The 19,619-nt window shown below is 38.4% G+C and overlaps 1 protein-coding gene across 5 annotated transcripts in view; it reads left to right on the plus strand.

The window, feature by feature from the left end:
• Positions 1 to 19,619, plus strand: part of adamts9 (ADAM metallopeptidase with thrombospondin type 1 motif, 9) — a 254,369-nt gene that overhangs the window by 124,075 nt on the left and 110,675 nt on the right. For 4 of the 5 annotated variants that reach the window (XR_007249201.2, XM_048547294.2, XM_059649931.1 and 1 more), the window contains exon 28: positions 131 to 307. The exons of the other annotated variant lie outside the window; for it this stretch is intronic. Coding sequence is in view for 3 of the 4 variants with exons in the window: in XM_048547294.2 (XP_048403251.2) it covers positions 131 to 307 (177 nt within the window). In the remaining variant the exon portion in view is untranslated. The remainder of the gene's footprint in view (positions 1 to 130; positions 308 to 19,619) is intronic. 5 annotated transcript variants of the gene reach the window in all.

The following is a 19,619-nucleotide window of genomic DNA, read 5'->3' on the forward strand; positions in this document are numbered from 1 at the left end:
TGAACTGTTAATATTCCAAAACACTTCCTTAAGATTCTGAACAGAACTTTTTCAACCCTCCTTTTCTGTTTGTTTCTAATGCAAAATTATCACTTTTTTAATGGCTGTGGTGTTGGTGTTAAATTTATAGTGCACCCAGCTTTGTGGTGGTGGAGCAAGAACAAGACTAGTTATTTGTCAGCTTCCAAATGGCCAAAGGTTAAGTGACCAGAACTGTGAAATTCTTGACAAACCTCCTGATCGTGAACAATGCAATACTCGAGCTTGCCCTACAAGTGATGTCTGGCACAGAGGTCGTTGGAGCTCGGTACGATAATCCTTCTATTTATATAACTTAGTTCATCAGCCTGTGGATATGTTAGTTTATAACAGATCTGCTTAATGCCAGGGAATAGTTTTGTAAATGTTCACCTTTTTGCAAGTTTACATTTATTATTTCCTATTTGAATCCATGCTGCTGTTAATAACATGGAGGCCAGTAATATACAATTCACAATTATGTACCTCAATTCACAGGCAGTTGGTGCAAAAATCTATTTTAATAACAGAACAGTCTGGGAGCCTGTACATTACTACCTTTAATAATCCTAAACTTCCAACTATCTAGGAGGAGTTTTACTCCAGTCCTTTTCTTGAATAGTGAGTATTAGTTTTATGTTAAGGTATGTGTGACTATGTTACCTATCAATGGGAGTGAAAATCAATTTTCGAGGAGATGCAAAAAGGGAGGAGACAAATTAATTTAAATGGAAATCAAATTGGGAGTGTGTATAACCAATAACTGAACCACTCTTGTGAAAAAAATTGAATTTTACCTCCAGGAACATAAGTACATCCCCACAGTTCAATTTAGTGTCAAAAACTCTTACCAAAGACTCAGATAATTTTTCAGATATTCTGAACTTTATATGAATTTCTAACAAGTGAAGAGTCCCTCAGCAACTAGGAAATCTTTCATCAAATTCTAACCAAGCCATTTAGCTGTCATCTTTTTGCCAGAAAGGTCAACTGGTACCATCTTTTGTTTATAAGAAGTAATACATCCGTTCAATAGTTAAAAAATATTTTTTGAATTGTTGCTAAATCTTTCAAGTGGTTTTCTTTTATCATCTTTTTTAATCTTTGCAAAAATAGTCAGGCTAGGAAAGAAGATACAGTGTGGAGCTGGAGGAACACAGCAGGTCAGGCAGCATTAGAGGAGCAAGAAAATTGACATTTCGGGTCAAAGAAGTTTGGACTCAGAAGAAGGGTCTCAATCTAAAAGCTCCTCTGATGCTCTCTAACCTGCTGTGTTCCTCCAGCTTCACACTGTGTTGACTCTGACTGCAGCATCTGTAGCTCTTGCTATCTCTGAGAGGCTAGGAAAGGCCATTAGATTTAATTATAGGTCACTACTTATTCTGTACTTGAACACCAACTTATCACCTCAATATCATAAAAACAGTATGTTAATAAGGGAATTTTTGGATACATTACAATTCATGGGTGAAGCTTTTCTTTCATTTTGTCAGGTACATGTTTGAGAACATAAATATATACACTGCTCCTCAATGTGTTTATGTTTAAAATTGTGGCCTGGTGTATAATGGTATTAATGCAACCATTAAGGTATGTTACCGATTAATATGATGTGTGCACAGATCAGACTGTTGACAACAGGTAAGTGAATGTGCTTAGCCAATATTTATTTTGTAATCCAGAGTTACAAAGACATGTACTCATTTGTGTAAAGACTGTTTTCACTTGATCCCAACTCCTATCTTCATACTTTCTGCATTGCCTCAGGTCTGATCAATGTGACACTACATTTGAGTGGGATTAAACACACAAGACTTGTCTGAAATCTTTGTTTATTTTATATTATCAATATGAATTGCCTCTGCATAGTGGGCAAATGTTAAATCAGAAAATAGTGCCTATTTGCACATAAATACACGTAGCAACATTGCATTTAAAATAACGTTAAATATGGATAAACCACACATATGGCCATGCACCTTATTATGTACGGTGGAAAGTATTACCCTTGGTTGCAATCATTTTCGGGTAAAGTGTTTTATTCCACCTACATGTAAATGTATGAATCTGTGAACATTAACCTGTAGCCTGAGGAAATTGGACTCTGTTGAATTCTAAACAAAATCTTAAGCTGCCTTATTCTAATCAAATACCTTTGTTGATAACTTTAACAAAACAAAATCTAAATATTTTATTAATGCATGACATTACATTTGTGGAACTACAAAAGTGACAAAACACTTGGGGGATAATTTTATGAACTTCTGCTGCTGGTGAGCCATGATCCCTAACAGCAGTACTTACACATTAAACAACTCCCGTACTGTAAAATGCACATTAACAAATAACATACAGGTGCTAAAATGAACAATCCCTTCTGTAGTAACATAATTGTGCTAAGTATTTTACAAACTAGATAGTATTAGTTTGCAACAATGTTAACATTTTTGCATCATTTTGCTTCTCTCTACCATTATGTCCTCTATTAATTAGTGTGTATGGATCAGAGAGAATATTAAATATATTTCTAGTGTTTTACTGTCTTCAATGTTTATAAATTTAGGCTACAAGTATTATCATAAATATTTGTCTTGGATACTGCTTTGATCTGTTAGATACCCTGGCAATAAAAGCATTTACAATGCTGAGAAAAATGTACATATTGCTAAAGAGCTTAATTTATTAATGAAGTATTTGTTCACATTACAAATGTGTAAATATTTTATGGTCCACAGCAAAGATTATTATTGTGATATATTTTAAGCAGATGAAATGTTTAATTATGTCTTTCTTTTGAGAGAATCCTGGTGTTAAATTGCCACATCCACAAAAATGTATCTTCTATATATTTGCTTTAAAAAATGTACAAAAGAATTCTGTACAGTTTACAGGTTTATATTAAACCTAAATATTAAACTATGTTTTACAGTGTAAATTTAATCTTAAAGACAAAAGATTTCTATTTGTTCATAATATCCCTCAGAAGTGACATTTTTGAAGATTCAAATCCAATTGTTGAAACCTTTAGCTATTGAATGATGAGCATGAAAAATGTTAATTTCCACAGTGGACTTTTTTTTTCACTTTGTATGATACAACTCTTACACAAATAGAGCTGATTTGTCAATTAGGATATAAATTTGAATCAAATTGAAAGTGAAGTAGCTGGCATTGTGAATATAAATAAAGGGTTGCAATTACACCACAGATGAGCTTACTTGCTGTAACAGCTGTCTAGTGATCCTAGCTTGGTTCAACTATTGTTTCTAACTCCTTAAAAAAAAGTCCTTCTGGTGCAATGTTGTGTCACCTTCTGGGAGAAATTTGTTTAAGTAATGTTCAGTGCAAGTGAACACATCAGTAAGAAGTGGCAGAAGATGGTTAAACCTTTGCTGTCTATTACTTTCACACAGATTTGTTATCAATTATGAATAGTCATTCAAGCATTGAGTTATGGAGTGCATTTTGCATCTCAATATTTAAAGTCCACTTGAATGTGTTGTCTACACGTTTTATCATAGCTTTGGTAAACTTTACAATGTTACCCTTCTTCCAAGGAGCATGGTAGCAGTTTCACTAAATAGGCAAGTATTTTCTGTGGATGATTTTTAGATGCCAGAACAAGTCTTCAGTACTATTCTGAGAATGTTATCTGAGCTCATAGCCTTTCCAGTATCTGGTGCCTTCAGCACTTTTGGATATCATTTGAATTTTCTGAGAGCTTGCATCTGCTGGGGACTGCAGGAGGAAGTTGGATGTATCCTTAATTGGGCACTTCAGGGTGGAGATGCTTGCTAGTGCTTCAGTCTTTTGCACTGATATGCTAGGCTCCCACTTCATTGAGAATGGAGGTATTTGAGTGCCTCCACTTACACTGAATTATTTAATTGTCCCCCACCGCTGATGACTGGTTATGCTGGACTGTTACTCCATAGATCAGACCCAATTGTTCTAGGCTTGTTGAGCTCTGTCATATGCTGTGTACGTTGCTTGCCATGCAGTTGGCCCTGTGACTTCACCAGATGACATCTCAATCTTAGATCTGTCTGGAGCTGCTCTTTGCATGTCCATCTGTACTCTTCATCAAACCAGGATTAATTCCCTGGTTTCTTGGTAATGGAGATGGACTGAACCGTAACATTATAGATTGTGGTTGAATAGAATTCTGCTACTCCTGATAGCCCACAAATCCTCTTAGGTCCAGCCTTTGGTTGGTAGGTCTGTTTTGAGTCTATCTTATTTAGCATGGTGATAGTTGTGTACAACATGATAGAGGATATCTTCAATGTGAAGGTGGGATTTCTCTTCACAAGGACCATGTGGTGTTTACTTTTACTAACACTGCCCAAGACAGATGCATCTGCAACAGGTAGGTAGGTGAGGTTAGGTGCGAGTATGCTTTTGTTGTTGCTGGTTCCCTCCCCACCCTGTTGTAGACTCAGTCTGGTAGCAATGTCCTTTAGAATTCAACCACTTCCATCAGTAGTGGTGCTACCAAAGCTGCTCTTGGCATTAGACACTGAACTATCCAAATTACATTCAGTTCCCCTGCCTCAATTAGTGCTTCCTCCAAGTAGTGCTCAAAATGGAGGAGAATTGATTCACCAGCTGAGGGAGTGGGGAGTGGGGGGTGTGGGAGGTGGTAATCAGAAAGAGGTTTCCTCGTCCATGTTTGACCTGATGCCATGGTACATCATGGCATCTGGATTCAATGTTGAGGGCTCTCAGCACAACTCAGGCCTAAATGTATACCACTGTGCCATCACCTGTGCTGGGTCTGTCCTGCCAGTGGGACGGAACATTACCAGAGATGGTGATGGTGCTGTCTGGGACATGATTCCTTGGGTATGACTGACTGTCAGACTGTTGCTAAACCAGTCTGTGAGACAGTTTTCCCAATTTTGGCAACAAGGGCCCCAGACTTTACAGTGTCGATAGGGATGGTTCTGTGATTGTTGTTTCCAGTGCCTGAGTTCATCCTGGATAGTTTGACTGGTTTCATTCTTTTTATCATACTTTATAGTACCTAGATACAGTGGAGTGGCTTGCTAGGCCATTTCTGATTCAACCATATAGGCCAGATCAGGTGAGGATGGTGGGTTTTCCACCCATAAAGGACATTAATGAACAAGATGGGTCTTTATGACAATTGTTAGTGTTTCATGGTTGCTATTAGATTAGTTTCTTATTCAATATTCATTAAATAAATTGAATTTCACCATCTGCTGTGGTGTGATTCAAACCTATATCCCTCAGAGCATGGATCTCTCCATTGCCAGACCAATGACAAAACCACTACACTACCACTTCCCTGTAAATAACATAAGTGAAGAATTTTTTGTTAATTGTGAAATTATTCAGAAAACTGTATAAGTCTTGTGGAGAATTCTGGAGGAATTCTGTATGGAATCCTATTCCTGCTAAGAAATTACACTTACCTCTGGCAGATATTTGGTTGGCACGAGGAATTCCAATATCACTCAACTCTGACACATCATAACCTGTTTTTACTTGTGTGTTAAATTACATTCCTGATGCTGAAGATGTAACTTTGGTATAACACTGCAGTGCAACATTATTTTGGATACTTTTCTTTGGTTGCGACATTAAACTGAGGACTTGTTTACCTATTCTTATGGTTCAGATGGGCATTGGAGATCCCAAGACCCAACTAATGAAGAGTAGGGTAAACTCTTGGTGCACTGGCCAAGATACTTCCTTTACATCTGCAAAAACATATTAAATGGTCATTTAAGATAATAAAATGTAGGCTGGATGAACACAGCAGGCCCAGGAGCATCTCCTAAGATGCTGCTGGGCCAGCTGTGTTCATCCAGTCTCACATTTTATTATCTTGGATTCTCCAGCATCTGCAGTTCCCATTATCACTGATACACTTTTAAATGGTCATTTAACTTATTGTTATTTGAGGTTCGTTCAGTTAAACATCTAGCCACTGACTGTCACATCAGCTACTTTCATTTAAAATTCTGGAGTATTTCTGGCTGTAGCATTCAACATGAAAAATAAATATCAAATTACTTTTTGCCTTGTAAGATTCCGAGCTGGTAATAACTGCCTGCAAGAAAAAGCCAACAAAACAGGGGAAAAAAAAGGCAGAAATTGCCCAACTAAGTCGGACAGTAAAATAAGAAGTTAAAATCAACATAACACTCCCCATAACATACAGGAAAGATGGGATTTGCAGCTCTGAAATTATAATGAAAATCACTACCATCAAAATTATTTTTCAGCCCTGAAAGGTTTTCTTTACTTTAGAATAATAGAGATCCACAGCACAGTAAAATACTCTTTGGCCCGCTGTGTTGGCACTGGTTAAAAACAAGTATCTAGCCATTATAATCCCATTTTCCAGCACATGGCTTGTAATATTGTATGCCAAGGTCTTTTATTCTTTATTCACTCATGGGATGAGGGATTTGCAGACCAGGCAGCATTTATTGCCCATCCCTATTTGCCCAGAGGGCGGTTTAGTATCAACTATATTGCTGTGGGTCTGGAGACACATGTAGGCCAGACCTGGTAAGGATAGCAGTTTCCTTCCCTAGTGGACATTAGTGAACCAAGCAGGTTTTTCTGACAATCAACAATGGTTTCACAGTCGTCATTAGATTCTTAATTCCAGATATTTTTATTGAATTCAAATTCCACCACCTGCTATGGCAAGATTCGAACCTGGGTCTCCAGAACATTATCCAGGTCTCTGGATTAACAGTCCAGTGATAATATCATTGAGCTAGTGCATATCTAAGTACTACTTAAATGTTATGAGGGTTTCTGCCTCTAGTACCCTTACCAGCAGTGAGTTCCAGATTCTCACGGCCCTCTAGGTGAAAAAGCTTTTCTTTATACCTCTCCTAAATGTTCTGCCCCTTACCTTAAATCTATGTTCCTAGTCATTAATTCCTCCATCATGGAGAAAAGTTTCTTTCTGTCTTTCCTATCTATGCCCCCCTTAATATTATACATCTCAATCATGTAAACTTCTCAATCTCTTATACGATAAGGAAAACAATCTCAGTTGGCCCAATCCCTCTTCATAAATGAAACTCATCAGCTCAAGCAACATCCTGGTAAATCTCCTCTGTACCCTCTCTAGTGCAATAACATCCCTCCTATATTGTGGATTCCAGAACTGCACACAATACTCTAGCTTTGAGGATGTATTGAAGTAGGTTTGATAATGAGTGACCTAAAGCTAGTAGCAGAAGTAGTAAATGGTAACTTCTCAGATTGATTTTTATCATCAAGTTTCACAACTTTCTTCATAAGATCATCCTGGAGAGTTCACATCAGGATCTAGAGTACTAACAGAATTTTGGTTTGTTATTCAAGGGAATAGATGAAGCACCTGAAATTTCTGAGGCAACTTAAAAGCTGCCTGCAAAAAGAAAAGCCATTGTGACAGATCTCATTGTCATTTGACTATACAACATCTGACACAATAGGGCAATCCAGTTTTTGTGATTGATCTTTGTTACTTGTGTGACGAGCCACCACCAAATTAAAAATTAATATTTCTAATCATCTGTTTATGCACATACACACAAATTAGGAACTCGAGTGAGCCATTTATCTGACACTTTTTTTCCTATGTTCTCATGAACATCATGAAGCAATATTCACTCTAAATGTGACAAACCGATTTCTATTTAGATGTTCTTCATAAACTTGCATATGTTGAAATATTCAGAAGGTATTGTACATTAACTGAAGAGGCATTCCACTAATATGGGATTCCAGGATCTTGTCACTTGTTTGTGAAAGGAATTTTGAATGTATACACATTTTTTTCAATTTCTTCATTTGACTGTGGAGCCTAAAAAAAATCTTTAGACCATCTGTGTAAACCTCCAAAGAGTACAAAGAAAGATTTGTGCAACAAAAGATGGAAGATCACAATTAATTGGTTCTTAGGCCTCAGCTATAAATCTGTGAGATCAGTTAAAACACTTAAAAACAAATAGTTGATTGTCTTTGATTTAATTATCTTCCATATCAGTACATGTGGACATTTTAAGTCCGATGTTTTTATCCATGTATTGGTAATTGAGGAAATAAAAATGTATGTCAACAGTATGCGAATGTGAATTCAGATCTTATTTGGAGGTTTCATGAAAATAATCTCTGGTATTATACAATTCCTTAAAACATTGAAAAATTAAGCATCTTACCTTCAAATACACAGGTATTGAATAACAAGCCAATTGAAACGTTAAAGTTGATAAAGAAAATGTAATTGTACAAAATATTGTATTTACCTGTACTAAATTAACAAAATATTTTTGTGGTGTGTTGATGACTGCATTAAATTAATGAAACCTTCACAGTTCCAATCATTGTTTAGTAACAAATGTCAACTTAGCTCTTGACGATCAAAATTAAGAAATCTTAAAATAACGTCTGAAGACAAGGAGCAAAACAATTTCAAAATCATTGTTAGTGTTTACTTTTTGGAATCTAAGCACCATGTAAGGATTATAGAATTTAATTCTGAGAGATTTAGATGTGTGCATGTTTATGCTGTAATGTAATGCAATTATGCCAATGCTAACTGTTCAATACACTCATCTTGGATTTTCTAAAACATAGTCTGGCTTGACATATAGACAAAATACAATTTACTTTCTCTTTTCTGGAATCCTACAAATTATCGTGCATGTTTTCATTGTTGATCTATAACATGCATCTTTGGCAGGCAGTACTTTGAACGTGCTACTTACCAGTGACTTTAACCACACATGTTGAGGTTGAGCAGGACATTGTTGAGACCTCTTCTGGAGTACTATGTCCAGTTCTGGTCAGCCTGTTATAAGAAGGTTATTATGAAGCTAGAGAAGATTCAGAAGAGATTTATCAGGGTGTTGCCAGGTATGGAAGGTTTGAGTTGTAAAGAAAGCCTGAATAGACTGGGACTTTTTTCACTGGTGTATAGGAGGTTGAGAGGTGACCTTATAGAATTTTATAAAATCATGAGGGGTATGAATAGGGTTAATGGTAGGTGCCTTTTCCCCAGGATGGGAGATTCCAAGACTAGGAGGCATATTTTTAAGGTGTGAGGAGAGAGATTTAAAAAAGACATTGGGGGACAAATGTTTCACACATTGGGTGGATTGCTTATAAAATGAACTTCTGGAAGAAGTGGTGAATGCAGCACGGTTACAGCATTTAAAGACACTTATGTACAGAAATAGGAAGGTTTGGAGGGATATGGGCCAGGAGCAGGCAGATGGGACTAGTTTAGTCTGGGATTATGTTTGGCGTTAACTGGTTGGACCGAAGGTTCTGTTTCCATGCCATATGACTCTATGACAATCTCTATGACCGAGTTTATTTCATATAACCAACACAGTTTTACTGTCTATTAGTTATATTACACAATTAAAAAGGAGTAATATTACAAAAAATTAATTTCCTCCATCAATTTGGAGCAGTTGATTCAAGTTCTTTTGGCCTTTTCATTACACGTGCAATGAATTTTTACGGCACATCTTAATAGAAAAAATAAAAAGAGTAAAGAGCCTGCTTTGTGAACTTTCTCTATATAGTAGTAGAACACAAATATTGTGCTGAACCATTTTTTTGTCTATGTGTCAGTTTCATGGAAGTTTTCTCACCTCTAGCCCTCGCAGGTTTTCTAACTATGACTTACCAGCCTTACCTCATTAGTTTGCTGCACCACCCCTATAACACCTCTCTTGCCTAAGTCTAGCCCCATCTTACCACTCACTGTTCCTCGAACATCTGGCCACTGCCGTGATATCCTGGAATTGATCAGCATCCCTAGCACAGATGCCATCTTTAAAAGCCCATTGTGCACCTTGACAATCACCATTAGCCTGAAGTTGCCATGCTGAAATTTGCCCCAGAAATGGCAGACAGAGAAAATGAGCACCCTACTCTACAAGCAGAGTCCTGGAGATCCTACAGGATGGGATGGTGCAGAAACAGGACATCCTTTTCCACCAGAATATCAAGAGCTGGCCATGACAACAGACCAAGACAGCCTGCTCAGAGGTTACCCCCAGGGCAAGGCCAGTCTCAGCCACCTGGAGGAGTGCAGAGCACTGTAGGAAGAAGGTCAATTACTCCCTCTGCTCTGCTAGTGTATGTGCTACCATCTTCTCTCTGATACCTCACGGTCTCACTTTCTCTACACTATACCTACCGTCTGCCAAGGCTCATGCCCTTCCACACTCTACTGTCTTGTCATCTACTGTCATTCACAGTAACCCACTCCAACTTGTGACAATGCAAACTCTGCATGCCCTCTTTGCTGACTACTCATTCCCTATCTGCACCAAAAGTAACATGTGCCAAACACTTTCACCTCCCATAATGCCTGCCTTTCTCTCATTTGAAGAGGAAAACAGCCCACAGTAGGGCAGAAAAAGTTAATTTGGGTGGTGGACTGCCTAACATTTGGCTCCTCATAAGGAGAGGATCCTGACTCTGATCGTCCCAAATACCTGACTGATCACGTACAATTGTTTAGACAATTATTGGAGGTTACCTTTGGTTTACTCTCCCAGAACCCCCTGACTAAAGGCTATCTCTCTTGACTTAACTCAAGTCTGCTCACACTGATTGTAGAATCCCTGCAACGTAGGAACAGGCCCTCCGGCCCAACAAGTCCACACCGATCCTCAGAGCATCCCAAGCAGACGCCATCCCCCAATAAAAACCATCTAATCTACACATCCCTGAACACTGGGAAATTTGGCATAGTCAATCCACCCACCCTGTATATATCTGGACTGTGGGAGGAAACCAGAGTACCTAGGAGAAATCCACACAAACACGAGGAGAATTTGTAAACTCCACACAGACAGTTGCCCAAGGTTGGAATTGAAACCAGGTCCCTGGCCCTGTGATGCAGCAGTGCTAACCACTGAGCCCCCATGCCTCCCAACAATGCCAAGCTTCCTGGTTTTGTGTCTGTGCTAAGCAGCAGCGCAATACTGCAGTACGGTGAGCCTGGTATCTCTGGCTCAAGGGCAAAATATGAAAAGGCAGAGCAAGACAAAGATGCTGTTAGCACCCAGTAGGCTCAGAATGAGTGCTATGAGAGCAATCATGCAGCCTGGTGGAGTCCATGAGGTGGGTGTGTATCCCTGGGCACAAAGTACCCTGGCTAGAGCATGACAAGGTTGTTGTTGGTGCAACATCAAAGTGCAGATGTATCCTGTAAGTGGATCAGAGATGTACCATGAGATTGGTACAAGGTGGGTGTGGGGTGCGTTTAGCTGCTGCCCATAAAGTTTAATGCCCAGTTCCAATATGGATGTACTTTAAAGCAAGCTGAAATCACCAGGTATTGGATCTGACTTCCACATTCAGGATCTCAACGTTTAGTTTGCTGACAAGCAGTTGGTAGGAAGCTACGTGTTAATGAGGCGAGATGTGAAGTTTGTAACATCCTTAACATGTAGTAATTCCCATTAATTGTCACCTCTCTGCTCTCTAGTGAGAATCTTGCCTCAACACTGAGAACCTGGTTCAAAGATGCAGTGAGTTGCTCACAATGTTTAAATAGCCTTTGCTGAGCTTATCATACAATTCTGCCCTATCTCACCATAGCCTTTATTTGTCAAGAGTTATCTAAGGTTCTGTCCATTTTGTTTTGTTCTTATTAAGTGCTCATAGACATTACTAAACAGAACATGAAACTGACTAATATAGCAAATAAAAAAACCCAAGAAAATATGGAAATAAATTTTATGTTTTTAAGTATGGGAACTGCAGAGGACTGTTGAAATGTTTGTGTATTTATGAGGATCTTCAGTTTGAATAACAGCATCTCCTCCTTATCTCAGACCAAAACATCATCTGCTGATTTGATTATTTCTCTTTGATAAAAAAATTATTCATACGGAATTACCTTCACCAGATAGTTTCTGTTTGTTTGTTCTATTAAATTAGCAATCCTGACCTCTGTGATTCCTTTATCCTCAACATGAACTCTCATGTCTTCAGAAAGCTCAGTTAAACTGTTAGGACAATAAAGAGTCTAGCTTTAAATCTGGTGAAATTATTTCTCCATCTTTTTTACATTGCTTAGCTACATTAGCAGATTATTTGTGCTTGATATGATTTGTATAACTATATAGCTGTGTTATATGTTACAAATTGTTCCATTCATACAATCAAATACATTATAATTCTATTTGGAGAATAAAATGATCTGGTTAGCAACGTTTCATTCAATTCAATTCTACTTATGCCCATTTTGACACCATGTAGTGTCCTATTTCTCTAAATAGTGTCAAAATTGAATCAAATGATCACTCGGAGAAAATCAAATTAGTATCCTCATCATGGCTATATTAGGGCAGTCAAGGACCAGAAGGGCATTTTAAACTAAGGTCAGAGATTTGGGCATGTGTAATACCAGAATTAAAATGACAAAGGCATAGATTAGAAGCCTAAATAGCATTGATTAGAATTTTTCAGCCCACTGAAAAGCTGGAAAATCTTTCATTAAAAACTTATCAAAAGTGGAAAACACTTATATGAACCACATGGGTCAGGAATCATTCAAAGAAAATTGTGAAAGAAACTGTAATCTTTATTAGAGCTGCAGAAAGCAGGAATCATCCAGAAAAATATTCTAAAGAACCATCTCTCAAAGCTTTAAATAGCAGGAGCCATTTATTAACACAGTGATTAAAGAGGACATTGTTCAAATCAGCCAGAGTCATTGAGTAAAACCATGAAGGAAATAATCATTTATTAAGCCCGCGAACAGTAGGACCATCTAGTGAAGTAATGAGAAAGGTAGAAATCATCCATATTAGCTGCTAAAGGCAGGATTACTCCTTTTATCTGCATGAAGAAATCCTCCATATTGCCCTTATAACTAAGGAAACCTCTCTAGTCCACGTAACAAATGGCAGCAGAACTATATTTACTACAAAGTAAATGTATTTTTAATGGAAGAAAATAATCGCGTTAGGAAGACATGACATTGGATATGATGTTGCCAAGAAGATTTAATTTCAAGGATTGGCCTAATAGAGTACAGAAAGGAATATCTTGAAGAAAACAGTTCTTTAGATAGAGAAAGCTTCTAAATTAGATACCACCTCAGAAGCTAAACAAGTAAATACATTTGAGAGTAGCGAGTTTTGAGAAGATTTGTAGCTCAGGTTGAGGTTCTGGATGTGAGTTTGCTCACTGAGCTGGAAGGTTCGTTTTCAGATGTTTCGTCACCATTCTAGGTAACATCATCAGTGAGCCTCTGACAAAGCACTGGTGTTATGTGATAATGGGAACTGCAGATGCTGGAGAATCCAAGATAATAAACTGTGAGGCTGGATGAACACAGCAGGCCCAGCAGCATCTCAGGAGCATAAAAGCTTTCCTCTCTGATGAAGGGTCTAGGCCCGAAACGTCAGCTTTTGTGCTCCTGAGATGCTGCTGGGCCTGCTGTGTTCATCCAGCCTCACAGTTTATTAGACTGGTGTTATGTCCCGCTTTCTATTTATCTGGTTAGGTTTCCTTTGGTTGGTGATGTCATTTCCTGCGTTGGTGATGCCATTTCCTGTTCTTTTTCTCAGGGGATGGTAGATTGCCTCCAAATCAATGTGTTTGTTGATGAAGTTCCGGTTGGAATGCCATGCTTCTAGGAATTCTTGTGCGTGTCTCTGTTTGGCTTGTCCTAGGATGGATGTGTTGTCCCAATCAAAGTGGTGTCCTTCCTCATCTGTATGTAAGGATACAAGTGATAGTGGGTCATGTCGTTTTGTGGCTAGTTGATGTTCATGTATCCTGGTGGCTAGCTTTCTGCCAGTTTGTCCAATGTAGTGTTAGTCACAGTTCTTGCAAGGTATTTTGTAGATGACGTGCGTTGTATTTGTTGTCTGTATAGGGTCTTTTAAGTTCATTAGCTGCTGTTTTAGTGTGTTGGTGGGTTTGTGGGCTACCCTGATGCCAAGAGGTCTGAGTAGTCTGGCTGTCATTTCAGAAATGTCTTTGATGTAGGGGAGAGTGGTTATGGTTTCTGAGCCCGTTTTGTCTGTTTGTTTGGGTTTATTGCTGAGGAATCGGCGGACTGTGTTCATAGGGTACCCATTCTTTTTGACTACGCTGTATAGGTGATTTTCCTCTGCTCTGCGTAGTTCCTCTGTGCTGCAGTGTGTGGTGGCTCGTTGGAATAATGTTCTAATGCAGCTTCGTTTGTGGGTGTTGGGATGGTTGCTCCTGTAGTTCAGTAGATGTTACAGAGGAGCGAACAGCCAATGGGGAAGTTCAAACCAGCGTCTACAGGAAAACAACACATACGGACCAAATACTGAACTACAGAAGCAACCATCCCAACACCCACAAACGAAGCTGCATTAGAACATTATTCCAACGAGCCACCACACACTGCAGCACAGAGGAACTACGCAGAGCAGAGGAAAATCACCTATACAGCGTAGTCAAAAAGAATGGGTACCCTATGAACACAGTCCGCCGATTCCTCAGCAATAAACCCAAACAAACAGACAAAACGGGCTCAGAAACCATAACCACTCTCCCCTACATCAAAGACATTTCTGAAATGACAGCCAGACTACTCAGACCTCTTGGCATCAGGGTAGCCCACAAACCCACCAACACACTAAAACAGCAGCTAATGAACTTAAAAGACCCTATACAGACAACAAATAAAACGAACGTCATCTATAAAATACCTTGCAAGAACCGTGACTAACACTACATTGGACAAACTGGCAGAAAGCTAGCCACCAGGATACATGAACATCAACTAGCCACAAAACGACATGACCCACTATCACTTGTATCCTTACATACAGATGAGGAAGGTCACCACTTTGATTGGGACAACACATCCATCCTAGGACAAGCCAAACAGAGACACGCACAAGAATTCCTAGAAGCATGGCATTCCAACCGGAACTTCATCAACAAACACATTGATTTGGAGCCAATCTACCATCCCCTGAGAAAAAGAACAGGAAATGACATTACCGATGCAGGAAAGGACAACACCAACCCAAGGAAACCTAACCAGATAAATAGAAAGCGGGACATAACACCAGCGCTTCGTCGGAGGCTCACTGATGATGTTACCTAGAATGGTGACGAAATGTCTGAAAACGAACCTTCCAGCTCAGCGAGCAAACACACATCCACATTTGAGAGTATAGTTACTGTTATAACTCACCAAAGTGAAATGGAAAAAATGAAAGCCATTGACAATTACTTGAATCTTGGAACAAATAAATGTCTTGATAGAGCCAGAATTTATATAAGAGCCCAGCATACAGGAGAATCCGTAGATGATTTAATGAACAATCTCCACCAATTAGACCAAAAATACAACTCTCTGACGTTTTAACATCAGACTTCGTTGAGGCAATTGTTACTGGAATTGCCAATGAGTCTGGTCAGATTTAGGAAAAAATAAATTGATTTCAGAGAAAACTGCTCAGATAGTGAGAGGAGCAGAAGTCCATGAGTAACACAGATCAATTCTAAAATGGGAAGATAAACCTTGGTCCAGGAGAGAATCCATTCAGTTCTAAAGATACATAACTATATGTGATAATTCAATAAAGCGAGTCCAATTGAGACCGGTAATTATAACTGGCAGTTGTTTTTGGAATAGCAATATAATTCCAGTATGCAGTGTGACTAGGAGAAAAAAATTGCAGGTCGTGGTATTTCTACACATCTGTTGCCTTGTATTTGTAGGTGACAGATATCAGCTGATGAGGATGCAGCCAAGGAGTCTAGGTATGTTGCAATGATGCATTTTGTAATAGGCCACACTGCTGGTGGCACTGCGCTGCCAACTTCCTCCTTTCACCCCAGTCAATTATTTGCTGGGAAGGCCGATCGACCATCATCACACTGCACCACCAACTGAGGCCCTTAATTTGGAATTAATACCAATTTAAGAACCTCATCTCTGCCATCGTATTGACCAGTTGAGAGATTCTCCATGCAAACAAATAATTTTTTGGAAGTGGTTTAAGAAGAGACGGTGGCTCAGTGATTGGCACTGCTGGCAGCACCAGGGACCCAGATTCAATTCCAGCCTTGGGCGACTGTCAGTATGGAGTTTGCACGTTCTCCCCATGTCTGCATGGATTTCCTTGGGTGCTTCGGTTTCCTCCCACAGTCCAAAGATGTGCAAGCTAGGTGGACTGGCCATGCTAAAGTGGAAAGGGGTATCGTTCTGGATGGGATGCTCCAAGGATCAGTGTGAATGTGTTGGGCCAAAGGGCCTGTTTCCACTCTGTAGGAATTCTATGAAAAAGCTTGACATCAATTTTTTAAGCAAGTACACAAGCAGAGATGGGGTGAAGGGTGGAAAACAGGAGATGAATTGACAAAAGGGATAATGTTGCACAGAGAAGGAGACAGTGGTGTGACAAGTAAAGAAAGAAGAGATTGGTCTAGGCGATTGGCAAATTTTAATTGCAGAAGTGTCTGAAAGTGATCAGTTCTTATCATTTGAAATTGTTGACCTCCATATTCAGTGTGATAAATGTGAGGTGCCTAACCAAAGGATGAGTCATTCCTTGCGTTCATGCAGAATTTTATTCAAACAATTTTGGAGGTCAAAATAGGGAGGTTACAGTGTGAGTGCTGAAGAGAGCTAAAATTACAAATGACTTGAAGCTCAACGTAATGCTTGCGAACTAAACTTAGGTATTCCACAAAGTTATCATCCCCAGCTTGGACTCCCCTCTGGTGATTATACAGGTCATGTTGTTGGAGTATTTGGTGCCTTGAATGGTAGGAAAAGAGGAACTAAAAGGTTAAGTGATGCATTTTCTGATGTTGCACAAGGCATGGAATGGGGAGTGGCTGAAGAGTGAACCATGGTGTCTTGGATGGGTGGTCCCTTTGGAAAATTGAAAGAAAAAGAGAAGGGAAGATGTGATTGATGATTGTACCATGTTGGTGGTAGCAGAAATGGCAGTAGATGATCTGCTGTTTGCGGAGGCTAATGTGATGGAAAATGAGGACAGACAGGGATGCCTCCTTCTCTCCCTTGCCTCCATGTGGACTTTTCCTAAAACTAAGTACAGCTCTCCATCTTAATTACTTTCAGCATTTTCTGTTTCTGTTTCTATTTCAGACTTCCAGTCTCTGCATTATTTTGTTGATATATTATAGTCAAGTACATGACTGCCTTACATTCTTTGTGTCAACAGTAGTAAATATTATTGACCGCCTGACATACTACAAGCACCAACACCTTTGATTCAGCTGCCATGCAAATTGTGATGAACAAATTGACAATTGAAGTTTTATTTTTGGCAGTGCAGGGGCAGAATTGATGTTCGATGGGTAGAAATTATTGGAAAAAAGAGTTGTATTGATTATATGATGAATGGTTAATTGTTACCTTCTGTGTTGCACACTGATGAAGTTGAATTTTACCTTCATTTTGACAATTTGTGGTAACAACATCTGTAGAATTTTTGTTTACAGCATGTCATGGCTTCTCTTTCTGCCATAATGCAGGGGGGTTAGAAGCTGGATCGCTCATGGAAAATAGTCAGCCTGGTTCAGCACAGTATCCAGGATTGTTGAATCAAACATTTTGGGCAAAAACCAACATTCAGTTTAAAAACAAGATACAATGGGCAACTCACAGAGCTCTTGTGGCGCAGTGGTTGTCTCTCTATCTCTGAGCCAGAATATCCAGGTTCAAGTCCCACTTGCCCACGACTTTTGGCACAACATGTTCAAACAGATTGAAGAAATAATGACATTGCCCAATTCTCTTTGACTTTACATAACATATAGGTGAATTTCCTTGCTTTGAGTTTAATTTTGAGAAATATATTTTAATAGCCTGTGTCTTTAATTTAGGGTTGATTAGAATCCATTAAAATAGGTAAATAGAGAATTAGTGGATGCTGCGCAGTTAGATACCAAATAAACTTAATATTTGGAAATGTTGTACGAATCCACTTCATTTTATGGTTTACTGTAGAAAATATAGATGATTAGCTATTTTAGTCCTCTGAAAATGTGATTCAAGCTATTACAAATGACAATGTATAATGTACCAGTACTTTTATTCACTCACTTATTTACTGTTAATTAATTCTGCTTGGCAATCAATAGCCTGAGTTACAGGTCAGTAATGCATTTACTTTAGCACCTGTTTTTGTCCGGGAAGATCACATGAAGTCATGTAAAAAAACAGTAGCTGAAATATAACATCAAGGGGTAGCTGTTCGATCTTAAATTTGCTGAAAATCAGGTAGATATTGAGTGTGTAAATAAATAATTCAAGCCTGATACAGGAAGATTTCTGGGATATAAACCTAAGAAAAGTACTAAGATTAAAATTCTTCTGGTTCTTCTGCTTTTAGGAACTAAATTGAATAGGATGCTTTCTTCAAAGTCATTGATCTTCTGGTTCATGCTAAGGAAGATTACAATAAAAGGGAATGGGATCAATGGAAAATTAATTAAGTGGATTTAGAACTAGCTTGGTAAGATAAAAGGAAGGGGTTTATCTGATGGGCAATAACTAGAAATTTTCTGTAATGGACTTCTCAGGATATCTTCTAATTTTCAACACAGATAACCTGATATGTTACAGGGTAATTATAATTATATAGAGTTTCTTAATATGATTAAGTGTATAGGAAATGAATAATATTCAAAGGCATTCAATAAATTAAGTAGAACTGTCCAAAAATCGCAGGTATAGCTTTGGTTGATAATGCATTTCACAACAGGAAATGCAGAATGAATGGTGACTATTTGCATAGCAAATAGAATAGGAAAAATAAGTTAGATATAATTATCTCCATTCTCTGAATTTAATCATATGGAACTCACAAAACCAATCCATTTGGGGTATCAATATTGATCAATTAACCTAGCATGAGTTAATAATACTGTTACATGTGAGCAATTTCCCACCAGTTTTGAATGTGCTAATATGTAAAAGATATTGATGCATTTTTATAAGTTCAGCAAAGAATAATATAAAAGACTTCTGGGTTTAAAGCTCTATGTTAAGAAGGCAGATTTTGTGTTAGTTTAGAGAAGAAGACAGCTATACTGTGATGCATTTCTTTGAGAAATGCCTTTGTGATATGTTAGTTTTTAAACTGAAATAATGGACATATTGTCTTTTCTTTTCCTTAACAAAACAGCTTCATGCAATATTAACAATTGTGTAAAAATTACTAGGAAATTATTTGAAGAAAGATGAGATTAATGTTCGCATTTATACTGATATGAAATGAATTGGATAAAAAATTGTGTCATTACCTCCCTATTGTTTGGACACTGAATGTTCTCAGAACTCCAAAATTTACAGGTTAGTCATTTGTCAGGTTTCTCCAGCTGTTGCTATGACTCTACAAGTTTTTAACACTTTCCATAGTTGATTCAATGCATCTCTGCTTTAAGATATGATGGCTACTTTATTCTTTCAGAGATTTAGGTTAATTTTAACTGGTGCCAGCAAGACATGAACTGGAGTCCCCTGATCACATGTGCAATCAATGTAGAGAAAAGTGAGCACAGGCTGCAAGCAGCAGTCATTCAATTGAACAGGCAGCACAAATTTGCTGTGCTGTGTGCTTTAT

Source organism: Stegostoma tigrinum, chromosome 11, assembly GCF_030684315.1.
Source record: "Stegostoma tigrinum isolate sSteTig4 chromosome 11, sSteTig4.hap1, whole genome shotgun sequence".
NCBI classification, from domain to species: Eukaryota; Metazoa; Chordata; class Chondrichthyes; order Orectolobiformes; family Stegostomatidae; genus Stegostoma; species Stegostoma tigrinum.